This window comes from Littorina saxatilis, linkage group LG12, assembly GCF_037325665.1.
Source record: "Littorina saxatilis isolate snail1 linkage group LG12, US_GU_Lsax_2.0, whole genome shotgun sequence".
Classification (NCBI taxonomy): Eukaryota; Metazoa; Mollusca; class Gastropoda; order Littorinimorpha; family Littorinidae; genus Littorina; species Littorina saxatilis.
In genome coordinates this window covers 84,257,949-84,282,219 of record NC_090256.1, presented here as the reverse complement: position 1 = coordinate 84,282,219, position 24,271 = coordinate 84,257,949, and the positions used below count along the sequence as shown (strand labels likewise).

General features: G+C 40.1%; 1 protein-coding gene across 2 annotated transcripts in view; it reads right to left on the bottom strand.

Moving 5' to 3' along the window:
• LOC138983001 (VPS10 domain-containing receptor SorCS2-like) overlaps window positions 1–24,271 on the bottom strand; it is a 59,139-nt gene that overhangs the window by 29,593 nt on the left and 5,275 nt on the right. For both annotated transcript variants that reach the window (XM_070356393.1, XM_070356394.1), the window contains exons 2-17: window positions 20,788–20,849; window positions 14,760–14,853; window positions 13,694–13,849; window positions 13,161–13,231; window positions 11,660–11,715; window positions 10,438–10,568; window positions 9,668–9,763; window positions 7,844–8,017; window positions 7,300–7,443; window positions 6,140–6,319; window positions 5,818–5,915; window positions 5,293–5,400; window positions 4,485–4,611; window positions 2,382–2,521; window positions 1,819–1,929; window positions 931–1,105 (exon numbers count right to left, since the gene is read on the bottom strand). In XM_070356393.1, coding sequence (XP_070212494.1) covers window positions 931–1,105; window positions 1,819–1,929; window positions 2,382–2,521; window positions 4,485–4,611; window positions 5,293–5,400; window positions 5,818–5,915; window positions 6,140–6,319; window positions 7,300–7,443; window positions 7,844–8,017; window positions 9,668–9,763; window positions 10,438–10,568; window positions 11,660–11,715; window positions 13,161–13,231; window positions 13,694–13,849; window positions 14,760–14,853; window positions 20,788–20,849 — 1,923 coding nt within the window. The remainder of the gene's footprint in view (window positions 1–930; window positions 1,106–1,818; window positions 1,930–2,381; window positions 2,522–4,484; window positions 4,612–5,292; window positions 5,401–5,817; window positions 5,916–6,139; window positions 6,320–7,299; window positions 7,444–7,843; window positions 8,018–9,667; window positions 9,764–10,437; window positions 10,569–11,659; window positions 11,716–13,160; window positions 13,232–13,693; window positions 13,850–14,759; window positions 14,854–20,787; window positions 20,850–24,271) is intronic.

Here is a 24,271-nt window from a genome sequence, read left to right as displayed (position 1 = left end):
TTGTTTCCGACTCGGTACCTCTTTGTTTTTCATTAGACCTGTCATTCTGCTTGCTCGGCTTTGTTAGATGTTTGCATATCGTGTTGCTATTTTCTTTGCTTTTATTATTGTTTATTACTTGTGCTTCGTTTATCGATACAACGTCTTGTGCACGAGTCAAAATGTGTGTGTCAGGTGTCGTTTTACTTGAACTTGACGTTCGTGTTTCTCCGAACGTCTGTGTATCGAAACACAGATACACGCACTCCATGACTTTGTAAGAAGACATAACATATCGGTAGGTTTCATTTGTTTGTGACGAATTTATTGAAGTAGTTTTGGTTTTTTTGTTTACTTTTGCCAGTTTGCCAGTTGTTTTTGGAACTTTGCAAAGCAGTGTCTTGTCGTCTGTTTAGGTCTGGGGAAACGCCAATGAAAAGAGCCGAAGAATCCTCGAGCGTTTCTATTGGGTTTGCTTTTGATTATCCATGTAATAGGGCTTTCTGCAACTATGGTAACCGGGGATTTATTCCCCGGGGAACATGAGATTTATTTCCCAGGTGCTTGTGAATGAAAACTCGTGAAAATGATGACAATTTGTTTTGCCTGAGGTCATGCAAGTTTTGCTTGAGGTCACGGGAGTTCAGAAAACTGACACACATGCTTAGTGATCACTGCAGGCCATCACCAGTGAAACATGACTCCAGTGCACAGATTTTCGTAAAAAAGGCATAATTTCAAGTGGACACTGCATAACATACACATCGGAGTCAGTTATTCGCTGCAATCATGGTTTTAACAGGTCGACCACGTGGTTCCTACGTGTACAAGAAAAGCAGGGTGTTACTCTTCCATATCGCTTGCAAATCCTGACAGAGTTATTTCAGCACATTGTTTATCAGGCAGGCATATTCCATTAGTGCAGCAGTCGACATCAGCGTTAGTACCAACCTTTTTCTGAGTAAGATGGAAATGGATGGGTTTCCCAGTTGCAACAAGGGTAACGTTGACATACAGGTGCAAGTGGCTTGGTGCCACCAGAGGGCAGGTGGCGTTGTCATTATACTTGTATTTACCCTGGTTCTCCACACCGTTCGTGCATTTGTCTGATCCCACCTTGCGATACCTTAAATGCACACAAGCTACTGTATGTGTGGTGAAAGACACAGTAAAGAGAGCTCTTCAGATAACAGAAAGAGAGAAAGAATCAAAAAGCTGATCAGAATGCCGCAAAAACTGGACTGAATCACCCTCTCCTATGGAGAATAATGGCGGTTCCTTCCTGTTCCCCCTGGCCATGTTTTCAGGGAAAAGAGGTAACTGTACTAGTTGTGTGTGTGTGTGTGTCCGTGTGTGTGTCTGTGTGTGTGTGTGTGTGTGTGTGTGTGTGTGTGTGTGTGTGTGTGTGTGTGTGTGTGTGTGTGCGTGTGTTTGTGTGTGTGTGTAAGTGCGTGTGTATAAGTGCATGTGTGTAAGTGTGTGTGTGTGTATGTGGTGTGGTGTGGTGTGTGTGTGTGTGTGTGTGTTAGTGCGTGCATATATGTGTATTTCAAATTGTTGACTAACACATCTACAAGATTTTCTCAAAACGGAGAGATGCAAAATCTTCATGTGACAGAGGTGCTGTATTTACAAGAAAGACAAAAACAGATTCCAGGCAAAATGCTTAAGCTTGAAAGATTGGACTTATAAAGCTCATCATTTGTGTTCACACGCCTGAGTGCGAAAACTGCCCTTATGCGAAAACTGTTCTTGTATGGGGATTGCTTTGTGCTGCCAAAACATTATCTAAAACCAAAAAAACCAGAAGGTTAAGGCCAACATGGTTTGTACACTCACCCCTGACTTTTGTTGAATTTGCCCGGATAGGTACACTTGGGAGCCAGGTAGGCGTCGTTAAACCATGGTTCCTGCTTGCAGTCACTGCCCACCCTTGCGAAGCCAAAGTCACTGCAACCAATATACACACAACATGAAAAGACTATTGGTTAACCAGTGGTCTGTCTTTGTTATATCTCTCTTTTTTGCTTTCCTTGATCACCGTTTCTTTTCCTTTTTCTTCTTCTATGTTGTCGTTGTTGATGATGTTGCCTATTTTTAAGTCTCCCTTTGCTTGAGATAGTGTTTTTTCCCGTGTTACACTTTAAAGCTACAAATGTAAAACTACCCAAACCGGTACCAGAACAATGGAAAAGCAAGAAAACATGTCCTTTAAAATGCTACATGGCATAGGTAAGTTCTTGTTCTGTTCATTTTGTGTCTGCCCAAACACACACACACACACACACACACACACACACACACACACAGAGCAAAGCAAAGGTTGACATAGCTTTTTAAGGCACCAACAAGTTAGTTTACACTTTGACAGAATTACACATTTTCAAGATCCTGAGACTCACCATTCAAAATCCTCATCACGGCAAGGACAAGTGTGGTTTATTTTCGGTCTGAAAAAATCCTCGCCATTGTAGCACTGTGCATCTCTCTTTTGACGCCAATACACAAGCTCCTGGCCCAGAAGGCAGTTTTCACTTAAGTCCTGCAAACACATACATAACATTTGCAAATGCAGACAATGAATGCTATCAGACCACAGCCAGTGAAAATGAATGCTATCAGACCACAGCCAGTGAAAATGAATGCTATCAGACCATAACCAATGAAAATGAATGCTATCAGACCATAGCCAGTGAAAATGAATGCAAGCAGACCACAGCCAGTGAAAATGAATGCTACAGACCACAGCCAGTGAAAATGAATGCAATCAGACCACAGCCAAACAGTGCAATACATCAGAACATTTACCCTTCCAATCGACAAATCATACTGTGGAAATTGTGGAGACATGTAATCAGCTTCTGCCATTGTGATACTATCATCTTCAAATTGTTCCTCCAAGCAAGAGGTCACTCACTACAGGGCCTTCCCTAGGAAGCAGTTTGATGCACTCTTTCAGGCAAACCATACATTTTTCTTCAGCATTTTCACAAAAAACAACAGCAAACATCTTGTGATGCCAAGCCTTTCACTGCTCTAAAACAAAAACTCTTCCACGTTCAGGAGTGACATGACACTTGGCAATTTTAAGTGAAAAACAAGTCGCGTAAGGCGAAATTACTACATTTAGTCAAGCTGTGGAACTCACAGAATGAAACTGAACGTAGTCTGCCGCTAGTGCAAAAGGCAGTGAAAGTGACGAGCCTGTTTGGCGCGGTAGCGATTGCGCTGTGCTTCATAGCACGCTTTACTGTACCTCTCTTCGTTTTAACTTTCTGAGCGTGTTTTTAATCCAAACATATCATATCTATATGTTTTTGGAATCAGGAACCGACAAGGAATAAGATGAAATAGTTTTTAAAACGATTTCGGAAATTTAATTTTGATCATAATTTTTATATTCTTAATTTTCAGAGCTTGTTTTTAATCCAAATATAACATATGTATATGTTTTTGGAATCAGAAAATGATGAAGAATAAGATGAAATTGTTTTTGGATCGTTTAATAAAAACATAATTTTAATTACAAGTTTCCGTGTTAATGACCAAACTCACTCATTAGTTTTTAAGCCACCAAGCTGAAATGCAATACCAAACCCCGGCCTTCGTCGAAGATTGCTTTGCCAAAATTTCAATCAATTTAATTGAAAAACAAGAAGAGCAAACGCTCGATCGAGTCACTTTCGCAGTTCTGAATATTATATGAGGCATCAGATGGACAGGAAGAAATTGCTATTCACAACACAATGAGTCACGTTCACATAAAATTTGAGCCCGGTCACTTTTATAGTTTCCGAGAAAAGCCCAACGTTAAGTTGTGTGTTGCCGAACAGAAAAGGCTAGTTATCTCCCTTGTTTTTCTGATAACGTTCGTAAAAGGCTACAGATGTAAATACTTTGATGTAAAGAATAATCCTACAAAGTTTCAATCACATCCGATGAACTTTGTCAAAGATATAAAATGTCTAATTTTTCCTTTGACGCTGACCTGTGACCTTGAAAAAGGTCAAAGGTCAACGAAACCATCGTTAAAGTGTAGAGGTCATTGGAGGTCACGACTAAACAAAATATGAGCCCGATCGCTTTGATAGTTTCCGAGAAAAGTCCAACGTTAAGGTGGTGTCTACGGACGGCCGGCCGGACGGCCGGCCGGACAGACTAACACTGACCGATTACATAGAGTCACTTTTTCTCAAGTGACTCAATGAGGGTGTGACAGTGCCGCCTCAACTTTTACAAAAAGCCGGATATGACGTCATCAAAGGTATTTATCGAAAAAATGAAAAAAACGTCCGGGGATATCATACCCAGGAACTCTCATGTCAAATTTCATAAAGATCGGCCCAGTAGTTTAGTCTGAATCGCTCTACACACACACACAGACACACACACAGACACACACACACACACATACACCACGACCCTCGTCTCGATTCCCCCCTCTATGTTAAAACATTTAGTCAAAACTTGACTAAATGTAAAAAGAGGAAAATGAGAACACCTACTTTGTCGTTATCACCAGGCATCCAATACTCATAGTCTGTTTTGTTGACGCACTGTTTGGTCAACACCTGGGAAAAATTGAGCTTGACCATGGTCCATGCTGCACTGGTGTTCTCGTGGCCGTACACACTGAAACACACCGCCCACTTCAGTGCAACACTCAGACACCTTCATCTTCATACAAAACAAATTTCCTTCACTGAAAACATCAGCTGTCCTCCTCTTCACACAGAAACAAAAAGTACTCAGTCAGTCAGTCAGTCAGGTAGGTCAGGTAGGTGTATGTCTGTCTGTCTGTCTGTCTGTCTGTCTGTCTGTCTCTCTCTCTTTCCCTCTCTGTCTGAGTGTAAAAGAATGCACTTTCAAACTGAAACGATAAAATCTTTCACATGCGACTGGCAAAAGTTGATGCATGGTTCAAGTCACAGCTGCAGAACAGTTGAGTGAGCCACAAACAATAAGATAATCTTGATGGCGCAGTGATAACTGCACAAACCGCACACGCCTACAGAGCTGTACAGTGGAACCTCCCGTTTAAGACCTCCAACAATCTGAAAAAGTCAGGTCTTAAAAAGGAGGGGTCTTAAAATGGGGGTAAATTTACACAGGTTATGAACAGAAAGTCTGAGAAAACAAGGTCTTAAAATGGAGGAAGTCTTAAATTGGGGGGTCTTAAAAGGGGGGTTCCACTGTACTAGAGTGACAAATGTCTTTTTCAACCACAACCAGAGCACTGAGGACTGACTTGGCAATCACACACACAAGGCAAATAAAAAATAATCTGCACAAAGAAATGAAACAGAGACTCACGTTGCGGCTAGAGTGTTGATGGCTGGTTCATTCAGAACTCCGTCTATAATCACTTTCTTCTTTCCAAAGGTCACCTGCGTCCAGTTCTTTCCTTCATTGGAGGAGTAGCTGGAACAACATCAGCTCTATGCAAACTTCATTCACATTCCACAATAAACAGGAGCATCCTTTTTCACATGTGTCAGCATCCTTTTTCACGTGTGTCATAGCTTACATCACCAGACCATAATAATTTCTCAGGAGCTGTAAATATTCAAGATTAATGCATACTACACACACACACACACACACACACACCCCTGGATGCACACACACACACACATGCGATTGAGCACACACACACACACACACACACACACACACACACACACACACACGCACACACCCTAACACACACTCAGACTCTCCAACACACACACATACCAATACAGTCATACAACCAGCACAGCAAGTCCGTAACAATAATGTTTCCACTTAAATCAACAGCACAAGATCTACACTGGACAAAGAAGAAAAGAGACTCACTGTACAACATTAGTGAGTTCTTGCTGTCCCGTTTTGATGGCCGTCACCAGACTTCCCTGGTCCAGAATGTTGAAGTAGTACACTCCTTTCAGACTGGACTGTACACAGAAGCAACAAGCAAAAATAAAATCTCCAATCAATTAAGCAGGTACAAACTAATTGGTAAATAGTCTTCTTGTATAAGTGTACTGTAAGTAACACCAATAAAGCACGGGCACAAAGATTGAACTTTGAAGCTGTCTAAAAATCAAACTACAGAGTCTAAGACAAAGGGTACATTTGTTTTCCTACGTTTTTCAACCCCATTTGCACGATACATCACCTCATCCCAGGTGACTCCCCCATCTACACTGGTGAAGACAGACATGTTCTTCAAGTCGTGTTCGTAGTTGCTTCCATAGTGACCATGAGCGATGAGGAATCCTGGGGCGTTCTCCTCAGACAGAATCCAGTTGTGTAGAAAGCTGGCCATATCCAGACGAAGAAGGATGGCACATTTATCCTGTTGGCAAAGCGTTAAAAATCACATTCAAATCTTCTTCTTTCAGTGTACAACGCCTCTAAACAAACATAAAAATATCAAGGAGTTCAAAAATGAAAAAATCAACAGTATGCAAAACTACAGGAGGCAAAGTGTTAAGGTCGTGAGATAATTATCATCGCAGACGAAAACTAAGTGGTGCCAATTAATAGATGATGTTTGAAAGTAACTTTTACGCCTGTTTTAAAAAGTGAGGCAAAATCATGCCGCTGATCAGTGAGGCAAGCCGTCATGCTGTACGTCACAGTGTATTGTGAGCTCTGGTGTACATGTTATGCAGTCCGCTCAAAACGATGTCCTCTTCTCTTGAAACTATGCTCACAGACATCATTCTTCACTATCGTCATCATCACTTGACTCCACTGATCAGTTGCCAATAGTGTAGTCTCTTTCAATGGGGCGCAACTCTTTTATCGTCAATAGTAAAACCCCTGAAGACTCAGTTCCAGAATTGGGCGGGGATGTAGCTCAGTCGGTAGCGCGCTGGATTTGTATCTCAGAGTCAATTTTGTGTGCAGACTCTCCTCGGTGTCCGAACACCCCCGTGTATACACGCAAGCACAAGACCAAGTGTGCACGAAAAAGATCCTGTAATTCATGTCAGAGTTCGGTGGGTTATAGAAACACGAAAATACCCAGCATGCTTCCTCCAAAAACGGCGTATGGCTGCCTAAATGGCGGGGTAAAAAACGGTCATACACGTAAAATTCCACTCGTGCAAAAAACACGAGTGTACATGGGAGTTTCAGCCCACGAACGCAGAAGAAGAAGAAGAAGAAGAAGTTCCAGAATTTGTCCATTAGCATCAAGGTGGTCCTTAATTAAGCCCGAAGTCGACTTCGCAAAGTCGTTTTACCGAAAACTTGACTTCGTCGACTTCGCCAAGTTATGGACAGGCTTTAAGTTGTTTAACAAGAAAAAGTGCGAGGATAAAATCTTACAGAGGAGCAGTCTTTCTGTGTGGAGGTAATGTTAATCCAGGAGCCGCCTTTGTTGAGAGAGATGAAACTCCTGAGGGGTTTCTGGATCAAGCTGCTGCTGTTCATCATCTGATTTGCCAGGAACACTCCATTGAGGCCTTCAACCTGCAACACCAATAGAGAGACATATCATGTTTTGAGATACAATCAGAAAAAAGTATATGCTGTAGGGGAATACCTATCAATTGCTTACATCCACAATCATCTCTCTTGGTTCCCATTGTTCCTTGTTGCAGAGTGTCTGTTGTTGTTTTTTGTTGACAGGTTGGTTGGCTACCTTAAGGACAGTTTCCAAAACACAATCTTCACAATCACATGTGTGTGGGTTTGTTTGTCTAACTTAAGGAATGGTGTTAAATACCCAATCAAGTTTTTCCACTCTGAGAAGGGCAAACAAAGTGTACCCTGACAATAAGAAAGTCATGCATTCACAAAACATTTCAAAGCTAATCCAAGTTGTTACAGCACAATAAGCGTACTGCCCTGTGACTACAAAACAACTCACCCTGTGAATGTCGACATCAAACCAGTGGGCTGCAGACCGGTGGTGGACATTAGCCAGACTGAGCACATAGTTCTGACCGGTGGGGTCGGACAGGTAGAGGCTGACCCCTAAGCGGTCACCATGATTGACGGCCATGAAAACTTGACCCTCAGTCGCATTCAGCACCATGAAATCCTGGCGAGGGGAAAACAAGAAAATAATATTTGATGTGGGTATTTCCTTGCTTTTTCTATCGTGTTCTTTCTCATCACTTTTAATACAGTACGTTTTGGTCAGAAACAGACTCCAACCTTAATCGTGAGATTGTACAAGGCGCGTTTACCTGCTATCAATAACATAACTACTTCACACTGCGGATGACGAGATTCGGGATCATCAGACTGACTGATTGACTGGTTGATCAAAGAGTTGAATAAACGTAAACACGATGCAAAACCTGATAGCAAATGCGTGAGTAACTGGATAAAGATATGAATAATTCTTTTTACGCTTTACAAGCAACTCTACTGAACCGTATCATTGTTTTTAATAACTCTTCTCAGGGCTCCCCAAACTGTACATCCATGTGTTCTTTATGCACATAAAACGGAACAAAATGAACAGAAATTCCATGAGGGGGTACCGCAACATAGTGAACCTGAAAAGAGCAGGGCCCAGGACAGGCTAAATTTCTATGATGATGCATACTGTGGGTCCTGTGCTCAGACTGTATGTTTATCATATGCATCTACAAGCACTGGTTGCTAGCACAAGAGCATGTCAAGCGACATCAGCTCTGAAGTAACACAGTACCACAGATGGCATCTAGAAAAACAATGGAGGGAAAACCACACCGCCACCTACCAAGAAGAAACGTTGACGTTTCCATAAAGAAGGAACAAAGACCTACAACAGACTGTTTTGCTACGAGAAAATGTTCACTTGCACCTGTACGGATGCTAATTTACAAAGTAAATCTAACTGATATGACATGATTTGTGAAGGGCTCAGAGAACTTTCAACAGCAAATTTACAAAGTAAATCTAAGGGTTAGGTTTTTTTGTGAAGAGCTCAGAGAAAGTTCAAAAGGTGGCATAACATCAACTGGTCAAAAGCAAATTTACAAAGTAAATCTTAGGGTTAGGTTTTTTTTTGTGAAGAGCTCAGAGAAAGTTCAAAAGGTGGCATAACATCAACTGGTCAAATGCGAATTTACAAAGTAAATCTTAGGGTTAGGTTTTTTTTGTGAAGAGCTCAGAGAAAGTTCAAAAGGTGGCATAACATCAACTGGTCAAAAGCAAATTTACAAAGTAAATCTTAAGGTTAGGTTTTTTGTGTGAAGAGCTCAGAGAAAGTTCAAAAGGTGGCATAACATCAACTGGTCAAATGCGAATTTACAAAGTAAATCTAACTGATTTGACATGTTTTGTGAAGGGCTCAGAGAACTGTCAAAGGGTGGCCAAGATCAACATGAGGGCTCCAGGGATCATCTGTCAGTAAACTATGTACCCTCCAGATACATGAATTTGGACCTCCTGGTCTTGGAACCCTCTCAAGTTCCCCTGAGGAGGTCCAAGGACTCCAACCCTAACTCTGACATCAAAATGGGGGGTCCCGAGGCCCTCCAGGTGGAGGCGTCTGTGGGGAGCCATGCTTCCCCATTAATGCGCTGATTTGTTTAACCCTAACAGATGTATTCTTGAAGCAATAGCTTGCATTTTTTCTCCCCATAACCACTGAGGTATATCAATTTATCTACCACATGAATTCAAATCGGAGAGCATTGCGGTTTGTCCTTAACAAAAATGAGCTTGTGAGGAGAGATCTCCCACTGCGGCCCCTTACATTTGTGACAATGTTGTCAGGGAAATATGCATGAGCAAACTCTGCCCTCTTGTATGACACCATCATGTGGGACTCAGATCCGTCCAGATTGGATTTCTGTCAACATAAATAAACAAACAGAAAATTAAACTGCATCATGCTTTTTCAAGAGAAGTCAATTCTTTTTCACAAAAGTTTAAACAACAAACATGGTGGTTGTGAACAAAACTAAGACTATAGATGTTCCCAGAATCATGTTTGTACTTTTTTTTATTTTTAAATACTGTATGTGTATTCTTACAACAAAAAAGCTGGTTAGTTTTTATACACCGATTATCTACATCTCCGCTTTCAAAGAAAATTGCTTCCCAGGAACATGGAACAAATTTCGTTTTCAAAGCAGCTGCAATACAGAAATATAGAGAAATCGGAGGTATGAAAAAGCTATCACCACTGCAAGTAAGAGGTGAACACATACAAACACATGCATACATATAAGCATACAAACACACAGACACACAACACTGTGTGTGTACACTCACACCTGCACACACATTTCAACCCCTCTTCCTAAAGCAGTATCAGTATGAAGAGCAGCCAGTATTGCTACTGGTCACTTTGATGCATTGGTTACCTTGACAAGAAGATCCAGTATCCAAATGAGGTAACTGACCTGGGGTCACTACATTTAAGCCACCGCAAAAAGACTGGCAACTCTTGATTAAGCAAACACTTTTCTTACACACACGCATATATACACAGAAAAATCTATCCAACTGTACGAAACTGACCTGTACAAAGATATACTCATTGATAACCAGCATTGTTTGTGTCATAAAGGGTCCAAGGTTGAAGTCAATGCCGTCTCCTTTTGCCGTGCAGTGTGGAATGGTGCAACGTTTGTAATAGGCCTGCTCAGAGTCTGATCAGAAAAAAACATCCATACATGTACAATTACAAATCATAGAGTACTGAAGAATGGCTGTCAGCAAAAAAGTTTAAAACACGTTTTAAAGGCTGCCATATTCGTAGCGTTCATTAATTAATTCATATTGTTTACATGTGCCAATAACGTTATAAAACTGTACCTAAGGGGATATAATAACGATTGGCTGTAGCTTTCGAACACAGAAAAAATTATTTCAGTACATGTATTGCAAAGTGGTGTTGATAGTGTCGAATGTAAACAGAACAGTCTCAAACGCCATCTTTGGTTTACGAAACGTCACGAAGTGACCTCAACGGTCTAAAAATAGCCCAAGTCCTGGAGAACTGTTGCTAAACAATGCAATAAAGAATTAATTATTTCTCGTAATTGGTAAGGACTTCAAACCTAAAACTTTGCAGGAAGCTTAATTTATACATCCCCGCAACGATGGGAAAAGCCCTGGAAGTAATTAAACTAATTAAATAGGACTATGTCAGCCTTTAAGTGATGTATGTATCCTTTTTCTTCTTTTTTTTCTTCTCCCTCTTCATCCCTCTCCTCACAACAGACGGAGAGCACAGAACTAATAATACTAGTATAATTATACCAGCAAACAAGAAAACATCAATGTCAGTTTTTCCCCACAGGCGGATGGACATACAGTGGTACCTGCAGTGAAAAACCAATCTTCGGACCAGCTGAAAGCGTCCCTACACTGCAGGTGGCCTGTCATGGCATATTCTGGTCCAGATAATAGAGCAACCACAGAATGTGTTCTTTATTGGGAGGTGTCCTCCCATTGGAAAGGCATCACATCACAGGTACTACTGTATATCCAAACACTGCTGGATACTAGGATTTAAATGTCAAGAATACACCACTTCCTAGTCTTCGCAGCTCTCAGAGAGATATCCATCCCACATGCTCTTTGTTTTGCTTCTAATGTCGCAAGAGCTTGGAATATTGAGTCTCTGCAGGTCTGTCACATGCTTTGCTTTGCTTCGAAGGTCACAAAAGTTTGCGAGTGCTTGGAATATTAAATGAGAGTATACTTCAGATGACACACCAGCAGAATTGTGGCTTACCCTCAGGCTGTACCTCCAAGTGAACGACTTTGGGATCATCAGTGCCCTTCACTCCCCTGCAAACACATGTACTGCCTGTTAGTGTCAACCTCAAGGAATGCACACACCTACAGCATTTTTCACAGAGAAGAACAGCAGCTTCAGACCCACATAAGCATGCTAGCACTAGTAAAGACTAGCTCGTTCATTATGACTGGACCAACCAGCGAGCAGAAGAATACATGGCCTTTTCAGCAAAGAAAAAGAAAAAAATCCAAGGCATTAAAAGCTCTGTCCTACCTGTGTAAATGCTATGGTCCACCATCTCAGATCTGTCCAGACTTTTGCAAGTTTTTTGGTATGCGTCCAATCCAGGGATATACCGTATTTGACAGACTACAAGCTGCAACTTTTTTTTAAAAAAAATCGCATTGCGGCTTATAAAAAGATGCAGCTAAAACGTTACCTAAACTTGAATAGCATTCACCAAATGGAAGTCGCCGCGGATTTTCATTTCGCTCGATTAGCAATTACCAGTACTTTATTAGCTCTCTACTCAAGACTCGGCGCTTTTCTCTTTCTTTCGCGAATCTTCGTTTGTCAACAAGTCGTCGTGACAAGATAGCGTACAGAGAAACACCGGATGTATCAGGATCTCGCGCGCGCGAGATTTCGTTTTTTGTGTGTCTCGCGATAGTTGGAGGTGCGAGAGCCGCCATGTTGTGTTTTCGTCTGCTTGAAATGTGCGCAAAAGTCGTAAATCATTCCAAAAAAGCTTATTCCGGGCGGGACTACATGCGTGTGTTGGTTACAAATTCTGTGTGTGATATTTTTCTTCAAACTTTTTCACTTTTCTTCTTTGTTTCACTTGTTTATTCTCGAAGCCGATTTCGCCAAATACCGTACTTTTGTTTGCCTGGTTGTTTTGATTGATTGACACGATCCGATTATATTTTTTTCGACGGCGGCTAATATAGTGACGCGGCCTATACGTGGCTCGTCCCAATTTTTTTGTTAAAAGTCGGGGGTGCGGCTTATAAAACGGTGCATCTTGTAATCCGTCAAATACGGTAGTCTTATTTCATTTAAAAGCCTCAATAGATCTGAGATGGTGACCTGAATTGTTCACACTGGAAGGACCGTGCCTTTAACATCACCTGATACTAACAATCTATTTCTAATCAGTCAAAAAATATACCAGAACAAAACACCATTTCAAATTCCATTTGCGTACATCAACGACCAAAAAACGTCGTTTGCAACTGCTCGAAAGTTCACTACAGCAGTTAAATACTATTCAAGACTAGTTAAAAAGGAAAAGAAAAATCTTAGTGAACTTTGGAGGTGTTATTCATACAGCTGCAATACATTTCAAGGAACTGTTTACAGAGAAAGTTACAAAGAGAAGGAATTGGGATGTTGAAAATGAAGAGGATATAGTCACCCTCTTCCACATAAACATAATCTGTCCTGGTCAATGATATCTAAGTTGTTCACAGATTTGACAGAAACCATTTCTCACCAACTAAACCTTGAGTTGACATCAGTCTGTAGCAAGAACCATGTGTCCCCAAAGTCCATACTGACAAACAACTGCAAAACAATGCACCATTAAATAATGGAAACATGAAAAATAACCAGTGCACATCAGTACCCAAGCAGGTAGCTAACTGAATCTTGTGCATTACAATACATGTATAACTGAACCTACTAAAAATAACAAAAGCTGAACAATTCAAGTCATCTTCTTAAGACATGTACATACATTAAAAAATAATCTGCTTAACTTTTTGATTATGACATTGAAAAGCATAGTTTAAAATCAAACATAAACACGTTTGGAGTAACAATGAAGCATATTTGCTAAAACGTGCAGGTTGTCAATTGTACATTTGTGCATGCTTCCATTTCAAGCCACCAGAATAAGAAAAAGTCCGCTGAAAACAGTTTCAAACCAAATAATATCAGTGTCACTCTTATTCGGTCTGCCTTAAAAAAAATTATTATTATTCAAATAGGCCTGTTCCACTCTGCCAAACAAAAAAACACACAAACCTTTCTGCTCTGAAAGTCATACAAAAGCATCCAGGAGGAGTTGTCATGATGCATCTGAATGTCATCAGCAGCAACGGGCAATGACTTGTTAGTTTTCGTCTTCATCTCATCTTCCGATGTGTACAGGCGTTTGTGTTTGACATCTGTGAAGACCATCTAGGTAAGCAGAGATCAAAAATGGTAGTCAGACTCTTAGCAAACAGAACAGTTCAACTATTACAATCTGAATATGCACTGATATACAGACCTGGGAACCCCTGTTTTGCACTTAGAGTATTCTCAAACAAACTTGGTGTATTTTCAGAAAAATGAGCGTACTCCACAAAGCATTTGAACATCCATGATTCAAACATGCTTCACACGCGTCCACCACATCGTTAATTAAGTTTACCTATACATGTACATTTAAAACAAATCCTTTTTTAAATTTTTACTGACAAAAACTGTAATCATGTGTTAAAATACTGGATCGGCTTCAAGATGGGCTAAATGTGAAATAGGAATTTTTCTCGTCGTATTTTTTTCCCACTGACCGTACTGATCGTATTCTCGACAATCATGCGTACAGAATACGCCGAAATCGTATGGGTTCCCAGGTCTGGATATAATTATCTGCACAAACATGCACGCACAGACACACATGTACAAAAAGTTTACTGACACAATATTGTTTTGTTTCTCACTACACACTGCTGTCACACTCCACACCCAAGATAAACACACATGACCACACACCAGTTACTTCAACACAACTGTTACTAAAACATTAAAAACAACATAAAAACAGAATGAACAACTGGTGAAGTTTTGTTTGGAACTGCACGCTGCTGTCACACTGCACACACACACTTGACTTGCCTGTATGCATACACGCAATCATGTACGAACAAACACACACACTAAGATGTAAATTTATGTATCCATCTGTATTCATGTACATGGTTTCACTTTGCTCAGAAAACAAAAACACATCTTTACCAAGCGTTTCCTAAAACTAATTTGATGATGAGTATGAAGACGAGATGTCAAGAATGCACAGAACACAGGGACTTGACAATGGATATACCTTTGTATGATCAGCTGGTGAAACATAAAAGAAGGTAATGAGTGCGTCACCACCAAACTCCAGTTTCTGGTAGGTGCTGCCATAATCAAGTGACCTGAACAAATAAAATGAGTGTGCATATTAACAGGTAGGTAGGTAGGTGGGTAGATAGGCAAATAACTAGAAAAGGAGTGAGAAAAGTGAGATAATGACAAAGGGCTGATCAACATTTTATTCAACTCAAAACAGGAAGACTACAGATCCAGTTAAAAACATGTAATAAACGAAAAAACTAAAAATAACTACATAAATACCATTAATTTCAGGAAAATCATTTCCACTCACAAATTCTCAATGTCTTCTAAAATGGTGTATGCTAAGTAAGTAGGCTTATTTACAATAATGAAATCAAAAAAGTATAAAACAAATTCCTTAAGTTGCTGCAAGCATGAATTTTATGCATTTTGTCTTTTGCAGAGAATCTCTTATTCTGATAACTACAGGGTTGTTTCTCTCATAAAACTGATTAACAATGTTTTGATTGGCTTCGAACAGCATGAAAATCTAACACTAGATTTTCAATTCGCTTTTCTCCACAGAGACTTGAACAAAAACTTAAAAAATATAGAAGCACTTAAATTTACTTTTTTTGGTATTGAAATGACAGGGTTCAACCCAGAAAAAAAGACAATGGCCATTCACCCTTTCAACTTAGCTCTGATAGGGCATAATCGAAGGCGTTAAGCGCCCAGTATGGTACTTGGCAGGAGGTTCTGGTGCTTGCCCCCCCCCTCCCCTCCCCCCTGCTAAATGGTACAGGAGCAATTGCCCCCCACCCCCTCCTACCTTTCCTGAAAATTGTTGTGTCCAATAACGCTAAATGCCAACATCCGGTGCCACCTGGGCTTATAATTTTTCACTCTATCACGAGACCTCATTCCAACCACTGTACTCCAAAATGTAAACTATGCATAGGGTGGCACAGTGGTATATAATTTAATAAAATTATAATCTTGATGACCCTTTAGTTCCATTGAAAGGAATTCTTACGGGTCATTTTAAGATTGTATGCTCCAACTGTGCCTGAAATAAACCTCATTATTTCAAGGACGTGACATAATACTGCTCTCTACATTCAATCAGAAATATTTCTTTTCGGGGAAGTATTTCTTAATTGTTTAAATTTTCTTGTTTGAAACAATGCTTGGACGGATTAAGACTCAATTAAACAGGAAAGAAAAAAAACACATAAAACTAGTTGACAGAATTAATAGCTACTGTTACTGACTGCAGACAACAGCTAGCAAGCAGTTGAGACTTGGTTTCGTAAAAGGTCTCCAGATCAAAAAAATATTCTGAATATCAACATTGTTTGATTTTTTTACGCTCATGTGACACAGGGCCATCGTGATCAGATCACGCGGTATCATAATAAACAGTGCCCCCTGCCTTGTAATGAAATTGAAAATGTTTTCCTGAATTATACACATGTATGATGTATGCTTCACTGCCATAAGGTGTAAGGTTTTTTTCCCCTTTAGGATCAGATTACAATTCAAAATAGCACTTTTTCAAGGAGAATTTAATCACTGTTGTAAAGGAAAGAAAAACAATTTTTGTGAGTAGTCGGACTGGTGAGTAATATATATATTTTTATTAGCATGAACACAAATGTAAAAGCAGCCTGAACATTTGTCATTCCACTTTTCATTACACTGGCAACAACAAAAAATTGCAAAACTGGGGTGTTTTTTTCTCTTTTCCTTTACTGCAGAGACACACTACTATAATCATCACGTTTACTCCTGCAACATCTGGTTCGTAATGCAACATGTTGTGACAAAGCCTAGAATTACCAGAAACTTTGTTGTGCACTGGGTAAAACTGCCTTCCCAGTACAAAGAGTGGCATTGTTACAAAATCTTCGTTTTTCAGAGATACAAAGACATGTACAGTATTTTCAAACCCATGTTTAAAAACCTGCTCAGACAAATTCACAGCAAACAAAAATTATTATTCGGGTCAATGTTCTCGTTCATAAATAAACAAGTCGCGTAAGGCGAAATTACTACATTTAGTCAAGCTGTGGAACTCACAGAATGAAAGTGAACGCACTGCATTTTTTCACAATGACCGTAGTCCACCGCTTGTGCAAAACGCAGTAAAACTGACGAGACTGTTTAGCGCGGTAGTGGTTTCGCTGTGCTGCATAGCACGCTTTTCTGTATCTCTCTTCGTTTTAACTTTCTGAGCGTGTTTTTAATCCAAACATATCATATCTATATGTTTTTGGAATCAGGAACCGACAAGGAATAAGATGAAATTGTTTTTAAATCTATTTCGAAAATTTGATTTTGATCATAATTTTTGTATTTCTAATTTTCAGAGCTTGTTTTTAATCCAAATATAACATATTTATATGTTTTTGGAATCAGGAAATGATGAAGAATATATAAGATAAACGTAAATTTGGATCGTTTTATAAAAAACAAAATTTAATTACAATTTTCAGATTTTTAATGACCAAAGTCATCAATTAATTTTCAAGCCACCAAGCTGAAATGCAATACCGAAGTCCGGCCTTCGTCGAAGATTGCTTGGCCAAAATTTTAATCAATTTGATTGAAAAATGAGAGTGTGACAATGCTGCCTCAACTTTTACAAAAAGCCGGATATGACGTCATCAAAGACATTCATCAAAAAAACGAAAAAAACGTCCGGGGATATCATACCCAGGAACTCTCATGTCAAATTTCATACAGATCGGTCCAGTAGTTTACTCTGAATTGCTCTACACACACACACGCACACACAGACACCACGACCCTCGTCTCGATTCCCCCCTCTATGTTAAAACATTTAGTCAAAACTTGACTAAATGTAAAAAGCTGTTCGTGTATGTGTGCGTGCATGCATGTGTGTTTGGGAAACCACATTACCCACCGCATGTGAGTTGTTCTTTGCTACTGGTGACAAGTGGGGGTCAGCTCACACGGACGCATTTTTTAATACAGTCTAGGGGAGAAACTGGTCACAAAGCACCCAGTACATGCCAAAGAGATAGAAGAATCGCCACAATCAAAGAAAATACCACAATCATTCAATAAATATGGAAATGTTAAGATTTACTGTGAAACTTCTAGCAAAAATGGCGACCAAAAACGGGAACGCACACTGGGAGTGTCTTTGCCGACTTACCTTCCGTTCTGTGTTGTTGATAATAGTCGTGTCTGTGCTGTTTGTGTTTAAATAGTATCTAATACAAGAAGAGCAAACGCTCGATCGAGTCACTTTCGCAGTTCTGAATATTATATGAGGCATCAGATGGACAGGAAGAAATTGCTATTCACAACACAATGAGTCACGTTCACATAAAATTTGAGCCCGGTCACTTTTATAGTTTCCGAGAAAAGCCCAACGTTAAGTTGTGTGTTGCCGAACAGAAAAGGCTAGTTATCTCCCTTGTTTTTCTGATAACGTTCGTAAAAGGCTACAGATGTAAATACTTTGATGTAAAGAATAATCCTACAAAGTTTCAATCACATCCGATGAACTTTGTCAAAGATATAAAATGTCTAATTTTTCCTTTGACGCTGACCTGTGACCTTGAAAAAGGTCAAAGGTCAACGAAACCATCGTTAAAGTGTAGAGGTCATTGGAGGTCACGACTAAACAAAATATGAGCCCGATCGCTTTGATAGTTTCCGAGAAAAGATATAAAATGTCTAATTTTTCCTTTGACGCTGACCTGTGACCTTGAAAAAGGTCAAAGGTCAACGAAACCATCGTTAAAGTGTAGAGGTCATTGGAGGTCACGACTAAACAAAATATGAGCCCGATCGCTTTGATAGTTTCCGAGAAAAGTCCAACGTTAAGGTGGTGTCTACGGACGGACGGCCGGACGGCCGGCCGGCCGGCCGGCCGGACAGACTAACACTGACCGATTACATAGAGTCACTTTTTCTCAAGTGACTCAAAAACTGATGCAGTTCTTGAAATGTTGCAAATTATTGTTGTCTTTGTGAAATGCGAAAGTGTTCTGAGGCGTAATCTGCATACGGCTGATGTCACACATAGGGTACCCCACTTCGATCAGCGTATCACTCCAAATGAGCTTCATAGTAGAAAAGCAGATGCACTACCAAAACACTGCATAACAGATCTACAAGACTGAGCCAGAATCCTTGAAATTTACTTCCTGTAAAAAATATTGCAATCAAATTTGTTCACGCCGTCGCACATGCAACGCAGGTTACCCTCGCCTTCGATTCAAAGTAACTCCACTCTGACTGAATTACCATCGAAACGCAGATAACAAACTGATTCGGAGATTACACACCACACATTTATGATATTTTACACACAAATTTCAACCGTGTTGTTTTGCGATAAACAGCCATTAACAAACAAATGTGGCGCTGCCACGTCGCCTCGGAAGAAGAAACGCAGGTTACCAAGAGGGTGTTTCCGATACCTGTCTGATTAAAATCATCGTTTTTCACGAATGAAGGCTCTTTGGCAGATCTGGTGAGTTGGAAACTGTCTATGAATGTTTCATTTAATGTCAAATGCGTACATTCTTGTCGATATTGTTACCTTTGGGCTCATAAATGAAGTCAATGGTCGTGTTTTATTAAAGTGACTTTTGTCAGCATAGAACTTACTGTGCTTTGATCATTGACTGAGAAGAATCTTCCCATGACACTAGTTCATTTCACTACGCGACTGCAGATCTGCAAGGAAACTTATGGCAGGGGAAATAAGCTTAACTGAAGACGAATAAGCGGAGTAACTGTTCTTTAACGGATTGCTCTCACTGATCTAAATATTTAGATCTTGTCGTCTGCTAGTCTGCTAGTAAGTAGTCTTCGGTCGTGTGAAAGTCACATCTATTTCGACTGTGTGCATCGATCCGTGTAGTGAAATGTTGATCTTTGATGATTTGGCAACATAACTTCGCTAAATGTGCTTCCAGTGTATCTCCCCGTTAACCATTTGAAAACGTCTTTTAAGAAGACCATGTTTCAACAGCCCAGACGGGGAGGATCCTCAATAGCTCACAGGGTATATAATGTTTTCCGCCGTTTTTTTTTAAAGAATCCTTTTAAATTTGCTATTCCAAAAGTACCCTATGACACGACTCGAGTGGCAAAGAACATTTTCTGCAATTCCTGTCTCAGTCCGTGCAGCCGTTTCGGGTCCTATCGTCATCATACAAACATACACACAGACACACAAGAACCAGCTTTAAAAGTTAGATTATGTAAGAACCATGTCAACCAGTGATTTTTTCTTATGTACATCAGATACTACAGTATTTCTGCTTTATGAAAAGCTATATTTCAAAAACAAAACTAGAGATTTGAATTTTGACCACTTTTCCCCCTTTCTGTCATCAGTACTGAAGAACAACTCACGTACATATATATATATATAGCCTTTGCCATTAAAAACGCGACAAACGATCTACGGCGGTTTTTATGTTACTTGTTATAGCAAGCACCTGTGGTTTATAGACATCGTCAAAAACAAAAAAGTGCACGGAAAACTCATGTCAGAAGACGCGTATAACACGTGGCGTTTAATTCAGTAAAACGTTTCATTCACTCAAAACCCGTGACCTTTATTACTGTCAATACCACTGTCGGTTGCTTCGGCCACAACTTGTGTTGATTTGAAGCTGTAAGTACCGATAATGGAAAACACGTGCAGTTATCATGTGTAAATAAAAATGTCACTTGCTAGTTATACCTCAGGCAACGGCTATAAAAAATTTTATAACGCAAACATCCTTCTGGCTTACAAACATGAAACAGCCATAAAGAGCAAACCACATACAACTGATGACAAAAATTCTGAAGTTTAAAAAAAAAGTTATGATCAATACCAACAAAATAATGTCCCTAACTTTTTAAGTGCTAACATTTGATTTAGTGGCAGTCTACTTCATTTGATGAATTTTTCAGGATATTAATGAAAGAAAATAAAAATCATTCCTGTGACCATTTTTTTTTGGGGGGGGGGACGGGGGCGGGAGGGGGGGTCTTACCTCCACGTCTGACTGTCAGCAACTCTCGATTGATTGAATTTCAAGGTCAGGACAAAAACAGCCTGAAACCATACCAAAAAATACAGCATATATAATGAGGCACCAAGAACATCAGTAAACAAATACCCAAAAGTAAACTTACATGGCAAGTATTGTCATTCTCTTTCTTACTCTGTCTATCTTAGGAACAAACGAGAAAGACTCTGTCTCTCTTAGTCTTATGTATGTTTGCTACATCACATCAGAGGGCTTGTATGCATGTTATCTATGTAGAGACATAGAGAATACTACATGGCTTGCTGTGTCATGTCAGACTTACAATAGTTGATTTTTTTCACTTTTTGAAAAAAATCAACTATTGTAAATCTGACATGACACAGCAAGCCATGTAGTATTTTGTTTATCCTATATACTGTGCTTGCGTGTCTTTTGCTCACAATTTCCTGCAGTTGAAGCGCCAAAATTGAAGACACCTCTTAATGGAACCTCAATCTCTTGCAAAGCCTCGTGAAATCTTTGACGTCAAAGCAATAAAACGTCACTATAGCAAGTACAGTGTGACTTGTACGTTCTCAAAATTCTTTAAGGGGAAACAGCAAGCGCAAAAGTGTTCCCAGAATAACGTTTGTCTCGCTGACTTTGTCATCATGAGCACTGGAAAGTTAGGTCCCTGCCAGACTAGTTTGACATGACCTCATTTACATGAAATACCAACGTGTGAGTGTATGGTTCTGTTATGACATGGGCGGTCTCTCTCACATATAAATGTAGGATAAAGTACATAAGCACTGTCTTGACGTGTGTTTATTGTCAAAGTCATACGAGCCATCAGCTGGGATGTAACCTCTATTATAATTATATGCCATGAACAAAACACAGATTTTTGCAATGAACTAACTACTGCAAACATGAAAAGCCTGGGTTACAGAATTCCATTCTTTTGTGACAATGTGGATGGATTATTTCATTAACAAGGTCACACTGACAAGAGTCTGTCTGTTTTCAGTCTCAGCAAGATGCGACTAGAGTCTGTGCAAGTATTTTTTGGTACTGTACCAGCTGTGATGTATTTTTTTTACCCATAAAGTATTTATTGCACTACTCAAGTTCAAGAGACATACACGTATATATATCCAAACTGGAATCAATGGAACATTAGAGACAAAGAAGCCGCTCATATATATATCTATATATATATATACGACTAGTGTCTGTCTGTCTGTCTGTTCGCGATGCACGGCCAAAGTTCTCGTTGGATCTTTTTCAAATTTGGACACCGTATTCAGCTACACCCCGGACACAACCTCATCGATGAGATATTTCAACACGTGCTGTCAGCGCGCAGCGCTGTGCGCGCTGAACCGATTTTTTTTTGTTTTTTTTTTTGGTCGGGATCCACTACCAGTAACTCTTCCTTATCTTCTCCAGTGTTTTCAGCCGCGATTATCTCCCTTCCTCCGTGTGGCGTCAATCCATATTCCCGTTACTACGTTACTATTTTTAGAAGGTCACTGCACGTTACTATTTTTAGAAGGTCTCCAGTGTTTTGCGCGTTTATCTCCTTTCCTTCGTGCCCAGGCGCAGCCTGGTATTCGGCTCTACTTCTTCCCGGCGAAGCCGGTACCCGGCGAAGCGGGTAATCATCTAGTATATATATATATATACTAGAATGAATACCCGCTTCGCCGGGTACCTGGCTTCGCCGGAAAGAAGTAGAGCCGAATGATACCCGGCTTTGCCGGGAAGAAGTAGAGCCGAATACCCGGCTTCGCCGAGTACCCGGCATCGCCGGGAAGAAGTAGAGAAATATCCGGCTTCGCCGGGATGAAAGCGTTGTGGACAGTGACCTTCTAAAAATAGTAACGGGAATATGGATTGAGCGTTGTGGACAGTGACCTTCTAAAAATAGTAACAGGAATATGGATTGACGCCACACGAAGGAAGGGAGATAAACGCAAAACACTGGAGAAGATAAGGAAGAGTTACTGGGAATGGATCTGGGAAGATGAACAGAAAAACCAAAATCGGTTCAGCGCTGCGCGCTGAGAGCACGTGTTGAAAATTCTCATCGACCAGGTTGTGTCCGGGGTCTACCTGAATATGCCCACCAAATTTGAAGCAGATCCATCGAGAACTTTGGCCGTGCATCGCGAACACACACACACACACACACACACACACACACACAGACAGACACAAGTCGTATATAATATATATATAGATATATACATATCATATATATATTTGGCCGTGGTCGATAAAGATGAAACTGAAGACGATATGCCGCCCTCGGACCAACAAAAAAGCTGGTTTGGTCTGACTAAACATATATTTAATTAATAATTGTCATCATTTTGGTAGAGCAAAAGAACGCATAATAATTGACAGGGAGCTACATTGTGAATGTAATTTTTAGAATGCAACTGAGGGCCCCAAAGCGCATTAGAAATTCGAGATATCATTTATCACGCCATACTTATACATGCATGTATGTATGACGTCAAATGTAACCTGTTCCTCTCTTTTCTTCCACTTTCCAGTCTAGTGAATACATAGACTAGTTGCAAGTTACTAATGACCGTTGGGCAAGTGAAAATCTTGGAAGCTCCGCATCCCTGTCTGCACCTGGTCTAGTTAACATAATATATATTTTACAGATCATTTTATAAAGTAATATATTACCTATCTGGCCACTTAGCTGTTTATCCGTCTGCCTGTGCATGTGTACGATAGCCATAGTTTCATTGATTAAAATTTTGTATCACCTTCTGTGTTAATGAAATGTAGCATATAATGAACTTTTTAAACTCTTAACTCTCTTGAATTTAAGTTGAAACATATGTGCACGTCCATGTGTCATGATGTCATGCTGTCCATGCACTCATAAATACTGAAACGGGTCCGTTCAAGTATAGAACTTTAATTTCAACTCATCAGGATTCTAACATGTCTTCTAGCCGCCATGTGCTAGCTCCCAGAGAGTGCTGGGCGTAAACACGTTCCACGCGAATAGCACAAACGTATTGTAGTCTCGGCGAGCCATGTATGATACCATGACATCCCCCTTTCTTTAAATGGACACTTTTCTTTTTAAGTTGAATATTTTTACTTTAATTAAGTTGAACATTTCTAACGACAGAAATTAAAAGTATTTCTTGTTATGTAAGCAAGTTCCTGTTGCACACTTAACTACACAATGACTCAAACAGGGCACTGAGTCTCTCATCAGTGTCTCTGACTTAAAACTTAAACAAAAGCACCAGGACTTCACACCAAAGTGAATGTGACTAGAAGTGACTACACTGACTCTTTCGCGTAGTATGGAAACAAATGTTTTCACTGAAACCGTAGTGGAAGTTTGACTTCCCTGCCACTCCTGGTACGAACAGGAGAAGTTTCAACATCTGGAGGATCTGGCAGTTCAAGTTCAACAGTCTCTGCGCCGCCAGAATCACCTGCCGCAGGAGATTTTGGAACAGTTTCA